We start from the raw sequence: 9,097 nt of genomic DNA, 5'->3' as shown, positions 1-9,097 counted from the left end.
CAGAGCTTGCATCCTTCAGGTCAGTGCTCAGGTCACGGGAAGACATCAGAAATTCTTCCTTTGCAACTGTCTCCTGCTTTGAGTTGCAGGTTTCTACTGCATGGTTCTGCTTAGAATGGGAGGTTGATGTCCTCCAAAGGTCCCTTCCAAACCAACATTTATGCACTTCTACATCTTCCAAATTTCTTTTGCATCTTTCTGGGATTACATTGAGCCTATGGGTCTCTGTCATGGCTGCCCCTTAGCACAAAGGTTCCTGTACTGCTCAGTGCAGTAGGATAGTTTCACCTGAGCCATGTCTAGGCAAGCTTGACACCCTACTGAACAGTTCTCTCAGGGTGTACAAAGGTCTGCTCCTCTCCTACCACCTCCTGTGCTATTGTGTGGTCTGCCTCACAGCAGGCAAGTGTTTGCAGGAATCAAAATCTGCTTTGAGAAGCCCATTTACATGATAAATAAGCTAGTCTCTTCTAAGACTGTAACTAGGACTCTGTCTAACACCCCGACTGAAGAAACAGTAGCTCAATGATATGATTCAATAGGCAAATGTCTGCTCAGATTGTTATGGCTATGTGGTTGATTACTGTGTCCTTCCACCAATGTGATCTGGTCAGGACAAAGGTCACGTCAGGTCACTGCAGACTGTGAGGGACAGTAGCCATAGTGTGTGGCTCTCTGCTGTACCTGTTCACTAAATGCAGAAAGCATGACAGGAAATTTCTTCTATTTTTCCATACCATCATAAGTTCCTTGTGGCTTTCTTTGTTTTTTACTCCCTCCAAATTTTCTCATTTTTCTCCCTCCAAAGGCTCCATTGGATCCACCATTCCTCCCTCATCCCCTTTCAAAGAGTTTCTGTGTTACAGCTCTCCAGTTTCTCCCTCCATTAGGCTTTGGGTAGAAAGTTTCCATCACACAGGCCAGGGCCCCGATCCTGTCTGTGCCACATTATGTTACTGATGTTAGGATGTCATTGTCATTGACTGACCTGTCCAAGGTATGAATTTTTTAGCTTATGAAATACCTCACAGCACCCAGTTCTAGATACAACAAGGAGTGGAGACTGGGACAAATAGCATTGCCAATCAGAAGGTTTTATTACAAAGAGCAGTAAAATATGAGAAGTTAATCTGAAGAAAATATTTCTTTCTAAATAGAGGCAAAAAATATATAAAAGTTGTCTTTCTGTGACTATAATTCCGACTTCCATAAATGATTCAGTTCAATCACTGAAAAAGGTGAGGATCAAAGTAATTTCTTCAGAATCTTCCTTCAGGATAAATGGAAAGACCAAAACAAATAATATCTATAGAAGCAGCAGCAACAGCAGCAGATTATTCTCCTAATCTTGGGCTTCTGAAGAGGAATCTGTGGTCAAGAACACACGTTTCAGGAGTTTACCTTTACACAAAGCTCCCACTGGAATATATGTCATGAGTTTCCAAAATGATGGATGGTCAGGGTTAACAATTACACAGTATCTCCCTTGTTAGGAAAAGCACTTTATCTGAAATTTCTGATCCACACTGACCCCAAGCTCTTTGGAAATGTGGGCCAGAATGGGTCATTCTGATCTCTGCAATTTGGAATTTGTTTATTCCTCATTCTTCTACGTGCTTTTCATTGCCCTTCCAGAAACAACCAAGTCTCTTATCCTCTTCTTCCTCTACAAATGCTTGCCTGATACCTTTTGAACCATTACGTCTTCTGGCACATATCTGATTTCAGTTGGAAGGCGGGGAGCAGGGTGTTTTGTATTCTGTAAGGGCATATTCATCTGGAAAGAAGAAAGGAAGATGACATTTGCATGAGAGTGAGAAATCATTCTGACCCCAATCTATGTGCACCTGTGATTAATACATTATGAACCAGAAAACATTTGATAGATTTTGTGGTAGTCTTCCAGTTGTCAAGGCACGCAGCTGGAGGGGTGCACAGTCAGACCCCAATGCACCTCTCTGGCTGTGTTTGTCAGGACACACTATTGCTGTGACCATGCAAGATGTGGATCAGGTGGCAGAACATGCACTCCAGGGTCAATTCTCTGGCTACTGCTGCTAATTTTCTAGGATGCTGTTCCCAAAGGTTGTGCCAAGCTTGAGAAAAGGACAGGGGAACCTGAGCCACAGTTTTGAAAACATCAGTTGCATGAGTGGGTAATGTCTGATGCAATTGTAGTTACTTAAAGTCAGATCAAGAAAGGTGGTCAGGCATTTAATTTTCTAGTTAGGTGCTTAAACTCCTCTTGTGTTCAGTGGGACTGTCATTCTAATTAAGTATTTAAATTCTACTAAGAAAGAGTTCTTTGACTGCAGCTTACTACAGCAATATAAAGCAAAAACATGAGATAACTCAGATCAGGGAAGTCAGGAATACTGCTGCTTTTGAGTTATTGATTTTAACCATCATGTTCAAACTGTGGAAAGAAAGTGGAAACAAACTTCTTTCTGTATGTAGTTCATAAGAAAGCAACCCCTAACGTATCACTTTCTAATCTACTTTATACTGAAATGTAGCAAGAAATGAAAAGACAGGGGGCAGAAACTGTCTATGCTCTGCAAACCCTTTGCATTCTAGTAATCAAAAGCAGCAGAGTTCCTAGCTTGCTCTCCACTTGTCTCTCCTGAGAAACAAAGGCAGCAAAGGAAAAGAGAAGAGAAGTTTGCACAGAGAGAGCAAGGGAAAATCCACTAACCGCACCTTGTAAAAGCTGAGATCAAAACTTTGATTTCAGAGATATTGCTCAAGTCTACTGAGGTCACCTACCTGTTTCATAGTAATCATACATATGTACTGGCACTGGTTTTATATCTGAGACAGGCAGGCTTTGCTCCACACTGAAGGAGAAGTTGATTTCCTTCTGGGAGACCTGGAAATGGCAAGACAGGAAAATGCATCAGACTCTCTCTTTTCATATCTACCCTGGAGGCCAAGGTTGAACAGATACATTTCTGGGTCAGACTGGGTGACTAAGTGCCATCCTACAGTTCTCTCCAGACTGGAAACTTGATGTCAAATCAGATAATTGTTTAAAATCTGTTGTTAAATGTTTTCTTGCTAAAACTGTGTGCTCTTTTCTTTCTTTCTCTTCGTACTTCCACTGCCAGTTACCCCAACCATTCCCTGGTTACTGTGGCTTTCAGCACCAGCATTCATCCAGTTGCTGTTAGTTTCTTTCCTTGTCTTTTCCCATCTAAAATCACCTTCAGCATCTGCATGAATCTTCTCATTTTTCTCTCTTTAATCACTTTGAACTCAAGATCTCCATCCTCCCCTGTGGTTCTCTTCCTCATTCCACACTCTTGCAGCCAAATGTCCCAAACTCTCCTCCTTACTCATCTTTCTCAGTTTCTCAAGCTTTTTCTTACATGCCTGGGACTCTTTGTCCTTGTTTTTACCTTGCTGACCTCTTTATAGGGATGGAGCCATGGACAGGGCATCTGGAGAACTTTCTGCATCACTGGTGCCCTGGTGGGTAAACTTTTCACATCCCAACATCTCAGCTTCTCTGTGAATTCAGAATACTGACTCCAATCTTCCTTATTGGATCCTTGGAGATCAACTAATAAAAATTACTGTTTGGGAGGTAGGTATCATTACTATTTCTTTTTGCTTCCTCTCTCTTTCCCTTCTTGGTATTTTAAGATCCCTTGTGTTTGGATTTTCATCTTCTTTCTCATTCCCTTTATTAATGTCATCGATGTGGGAGGACTATTCATTTCATACAGAAATCTCTCTAAAAGGGAGGGGATCATACTGACTCCCTGTAAAACACTCACATATCAACTGATGAGTAGCATGACTTAAAGGCGAGGAATATTATGTAGACTGGGAACTTTTGCAATATGGAATGCAACTTACCTATGTTTGTGAAATGTTATTTAATCATACAGCATTCTTCACAAAAAGCAATAAATGCATATGTCTTCACTGTAGACTACAACTACTGTGTATATCCATTTGATGCTGGACTGCGTGAAGTCCCTTTACACCTTTAAGACGTGTATTGTTAATCTTCTATTAATGAGATTTTTTTTTTTTTTATCTGGGAACCTGTTTTAAACTTCCAATTTAATAAAACCAAAAAGAAACTTTCCAAACTTACCTTCTGAAGGTAGAAGAGGATATGGTTGTTTTTGATGTCTACACGATCCACAACAGAATTTTCATACTGAAGCTTTAAATAAGGCAAATGATAGCAATGTTAGCATAGGAGACTTGCCAAGGAGACTTACAAATAACTATTCGATAGAAAAATACTTTTAAAGTGGCTGTCATGCTCCTCTGGTGCCACCCCGACATCTCGTGGCCAAATAAGAAATACAAGTTGAGTATTTTCATGACAAGTGCAAACCGATCACGATAATAAAGAGTTTTACTAGCCAGCTTTAGTGCATGTTACTTTTACCATTAACCTAAATGCGCTCTCATTTCAATGAGAATTTACAATTAAACGACAATTTCTGCAACTCAAGCTGGCTTATTTGCTAGTCCATTGTATATTTTAAAGAACAAAAGTTGTAAAAGAATTTTAGAAAAGCATATGAGCAAAATTATTCCGCTATAAAAAACACACAAATCCAAAATATTTCAAGCGTTAAAAATCAGCTATTTTTTCCCAAATACATTTAAAGAGCAGTAGGATGCCAAACAGTGTAACATCTCAATGGAAAAGTCTTCCAGAGAAAAGTTATGAATTTCATACACTTCTAGCCAAAAAAGAAATTCAGGCCTGAATGTTGAATGATTATAAACGCACCAAGCTATGAGCAGACTCTACGATGAATTGCCTTTTTTTTTTTTTAACTACTTGAAGATTATAGCTCATGGCTTGAAGCTAATGCATCTGCTGCAGAACTTAAATTGCACTAGGAACTGCAACGAGGTGCTTAACAGTGCTCTCCCCAGCACTGTCATCACCATGACCAAATTCCTGGGCAGTAAAGGAAGAGCAATACCGACTTTTTCTTTGCTTGGTAAACTGTGCTGTAGAGGAAGAAATAACCATGTCAAAGGGATAACATTGCAAAATGCCCATTTGAGCAATTCAGCTATGGCAGAAATATTTCTTGCATAGATGCTGTTACATTGTGTGATTAAAGACTCATACATAAAAGCACTGAGGAGCACAGGGGAACCTGAGTAACCTGAGCAGAGCCACTGGAGCACCCCTCAGGGCTGCCACAGGGCAGTGACCTGCCCCATTTTGGGGGAGTGAGACCCATCAGGTAAGTCAACAGCAGAGTATCGCTGGATCACCTTACAAACTCCAGTAGAATGGTGCCTGCAGGGGCACAGGGCTGAGTATGGGATGCTGGGACTCAAGAAAGAGTTATTACAGGATATTTAGGGATAAAGTCCAGTTGGGAAAAAATGGGATAAAAGAGGCTGTTTGCATGTAAAGAGGTTGCTGGTCAGTGCACTTCTCCAGCCATGCCCTGCACTTGGTCACCACAGTCTCTCCCTGCCTTCTTACTAAAATCTGGTTCCTGACTGTTTTCCTGGCTGAGGGGCTCTCTGTTCTGTGTACATGTGCATGTATGGCATGCCAGCCACTTGAAGAGAGGACCATAGATCACAGGAACTGTGTGTCTGGGGTGCTAGCGCCTTGAGAAACCAAACTTCAGGCTTGTTGTGTGTGGTCACTAGTGAATATAAAGCTGGACTAGCTGGTGAGTGAGTTAGGTGGCTTGGCAGCCGGCTACTGAAGCAGACATAAGTCTGGGCCAAATCTTAAAGATACCAGAGGATCTGAGTCAGGTACCAGAGGGACCAGGAAGCCTAGGCCTGTTACTGGAGAGACCATAAGGTCTTGGGAGCAGATACTGGTTAGGCTATTGGGCTGGGCCAGCTAGTGGAAACTCATTTGTGTGTGTTTGTGTGCCTGTATCTGTCTGCATGAGGCAACTGGGAGACCAGGGGATCCAAGCCCAGCCCAGCTGTGGCAGAGACTGCATGTCTAAGGCTGGTTACTGGAGGTACCCAGCATGCATATATGTGGGTGCTGGGGGGCTCAGTTCCAGCCACCAGAGTGGGCTGCAGCCTCAAGGGTGCATATGTCCAGGTGCCAGTGACTGGGTACAACAGGGATCCAGGGGCAGACTGAGTGTCTCAGGTCAGCTACCAGAGGGATCCACATTGTGTATTTGCATGTATGCATGTGCATGTGTATACATATAAATATATATATATTTATCTTTTCCACAAATCAGCTTTCAGTCTGATCAGCCAGAAAGGGGAACAGGATAAGGCCGTTTGAGCTATTTGTGTTTGTGTAAGTGCTGCCTTTTTTGCCTCTGCTGATCTGTATGGCCAGCTGTGTGCGTGTGTATCTAGATCTATATCTGTATCTATAGTGTGCATGTCTGTCTGTCGGGAATACACACTTAGTCTTGCTGTTGGCTGAAGCTGGGGATATGAAGCTGCAGCAGTCTCACCTCTGTTGGGCTGCTGGATTTGGCAACTCCTAACAGATTTTTCTACAACTGATGAACAGCTGAAAGTCTGAGACATGGTGTATATGACAGAAGGCTACACCCAGAGACTTTGCAGAATTCCCATGGGGCTCTTATTTGTTAATCAGAGACTATTTTTATCAACTTCCTATGTTTTCAGGGTTTACCATTCACTTTTCTCCCATTCTTTACCTTTTTCAGGGAAGATCTTACAGGAACAAAACCTGAGAGCATCTTCACGTCAATAATGGCCATATTGGAGACTTTGCGGTTTCCTGTGTAACTAAAATGAGAAAAGTTCTGTTAGTCTGGTCTGCAAATGGAGAGGAGACCAGGGAATGACATTTTCAGCTCCCAGTGATCCTGTTTGTCTTCCTGCAGTAGCACAGTAGCAGTTAACTGCCTGTACTTAAATCCTTTCTTGGATGCTTTACCAAACTGTGGATGCAAGAGGATAGGTCAATAAGTGGAAGTTACCTGGCAGAGATGACAAGGTCAAACTTCGGTGGGAAGTTGCTTGTACAGGATACATTGGCTGGTCGTACAGAGAGAGAAAATCCTGCAACTTTTTTTGGCAAATGGACGTTGTATCTCAGGGTGGTCTAAAAGAGATGGGAAGCTTGAGGTGGTCACAGACTTACAGGATTTTGTGGTTTTGGCATGAGCTATGGAGAGGAATGAGGTATGGAGGACCCCCTGCTTAGTTCTCAGAGGGGTGGTGCTGAGTTTCCAGCTTGCTTACCTGCAGATAGACACAGCCAGTGCCATTCACTTTGACACTGTAATTCCCTGGAATAGTGGGTAATGAAGTCTGCTGCAGTAAAAAGCGGTTCTTGTCATTCACCTGGAAAGTCTTACTGGGGTACTCCATGAAGTTGACTTTGACTGTGTTAAGACTTTTTTTAGAGAAGGTGAGATATCCATACTGGGCTAAAGCTTGGAGAGCAACAACAGTGTCCTGAAAAGAAAAACATGATACCTAATTAGACACGTACCCAGCTGTAAGATGGTGCATGAGATTAGCACAGGTCCTGTTTTCCTAACTCTTTGTCAGTGCTTATAAATGGAGGGGGACTTGCAAAGAGCTAAGTATACAATGTACAAGTTCTGGGGCAATAGATCTGAATTATCCCAGGAAACCTGGGATAATGCTGGGTCAACAGCGACGGCTGTCTACTGCCAACTTGAAACTCAGGTAATTCCCATTTCCTGAAAGTAAAATATCTATGAAGCTGCCTAGGAAAAGCATGATGTGCTCTGACAAGAAGACTTATGTGAGCACCATTTGTCAAATATTATTCAAACAAATATGTTGTCAGGAAGATATATCGTACTATCGAGATCCAGCTTGCAGACTGGACTGCTCCCAGAAGCTTTCTTTTTACCAGACCCAGTTGTTACCTGGCTGGAGGAGAAACCGCCGTATGGGTTCTGTTGTTTGACAAGCCAGCGCACAATGCGAGAAATGTAAGATAAGTCTTCTGGAGTGCGTTTGGCTTTGTTGAGCAAAGCCAGGAGCACATAGCTGGTCATTTCAATCTCAGCAGAAGCAGCACGGGAATAGAAGACAGGGAAATGTTCTGCTGGTGGCTTCTTTTCTCTCTGCCAATGAACTGAACCACCTGAAAACAGAAAGGTGGGGTGTAAAAAGCATGGAAAAATTACTTGCTGGTTAATTCACTACAGTATCACATGGGAGATGGATAGGCATACAATTCCCTTTGCCTTTACCCAAAAGTTTTTTCAGCCATCAGTGTCCTGAACTGGATAAGTTTTAGTTCCAGGATGGAAAAGAAAAGAGGAAGGGATGGAAAGGGAATTAATAAAAGAGGGCTGTATAAGTCAAAGAGGAGTTGAAGTGGAGACAGTGCAGCAGAGGGATGCTAAGGGAGTTGCAGACTGGAGCACGTGACAGTCAAGGGAACTGGGTTTCTTCAGCATGTAGAAGAGGAGGCTAATGAGGAGATTAGGTACAATCTTCCCCTACCTTGGACTGAGACTTCCAGGGGTCTGGAAGAATTATTTCATAATTCTAAGAAAATCAGGCAACAGCTCAATCTTTTGTGAAGCCAAAAGAGATGGACAGAGAAGTCCACAGTGATGAATTCAGTAGCATAGCAGGCATGAAATGGGAAGGGAGAAACACGAATGTGAAAACTGTACATCGGAATAGCTTAGATCATACCACAGGCCATTCCATCAGCTGTATTGCCTGTATCATGGCCATACTGCACTTACCATCTCTGGTAGCTGTCTTGTCCAGCTTCTCAAGGAAGAATTGGTATCTTTCCTCTTTGTCAGCTAAGCCATAAGCATAGGCAAAGAGGGCCTGGTTATACAGACTGTGGACACCATTGCCCCATGCAGTCTCCAAACAGTTCATGCCACTCTTAACGACAGGATGCTAGTAATACAAAACATGGTGGGGTTGTCAGCTACTTGGATTTGTGTCTCAGCTTCTCTTTAAATACTTCCATCACTGCTTAAGCTGCCACCACTGACCCTTCATGCTAAAAATATACATGACTGATGGCATGTTTATAGGCCTACAGTGTATACCCTGTAAAAAATGCCCTTCCAGTGGTGTTTTCTTCTTTCTGCATTTACTTAGAGGCAGCATGGCCAGACTAACAGAGCACTGG

At 42.6% G+C, this 9,097-nt stretch overlaps 1 protein-coding gene across 1 annotated transcript in view; it reads right to left on the bottom strand.

Annotated features, from left to right (window-relative positions):
- Positions 1-1,130: 1,130 nt before the first annotated feature.
- Positions 1,131-9,097, bottom strand: part of LOC141924004 (ovostatin-like) — a 30,319-nt gene continuing 22,352 nt past the window's right edge. The window contains exons 27-34 of the mRNA XM_074825811.1: positions 8,694-8,859; positions 7,857-8,077; positions 7,198-7,413; positions 6,933-7,057; positions 6,648-6,738; positions 4,106-4,177; positions 2,767-2,869; positions 1,131-1,777 (exon numbers count right to left, since the gene is read on the bottom strand). Of these exons, the coding sequence (XP_074681912.1) occupies positions 1,725-1,777; positions 2,767-2,869; positions 4,106-4,177; positions 6,648-6,738; positions 6,933-7,057; positions 7,198-7,413; positions 7,857-8,077; positions 8,694-8,859 (1,047 nt within the window). The 3' untranslated portion in view covers positions 1,131-1,724. The remainder of the gene's footprint in view (positions 1,778-2,766; positions 2,870-4,105; positions 4,178-6,647; positions 6,739-6,932; positions 7,058-7,197; positions 7,414-7,856; positions 8,078-8,693; positions 8,860-9,097) is intronic.

Source organism: Strix aluco, chromosome 5 (assembly GCF_031877795.1).
Source record: "Strix aluco isolate bStrAlu1 chromosome 5, bStrAlu1.hap1, whole genome shotgun sequence".
Classification (NCBI taxonomy): Eukaryota; Metazoa; Chordata; class Aves; order Strigiformes; family Strigidae; genus Strix; species Strix aluco.
The sequence above is the reverse complement of the archived record's forward strand: the minus strand, read 5'-3'. Positions and strand labels throughout refer to the sequence as shown.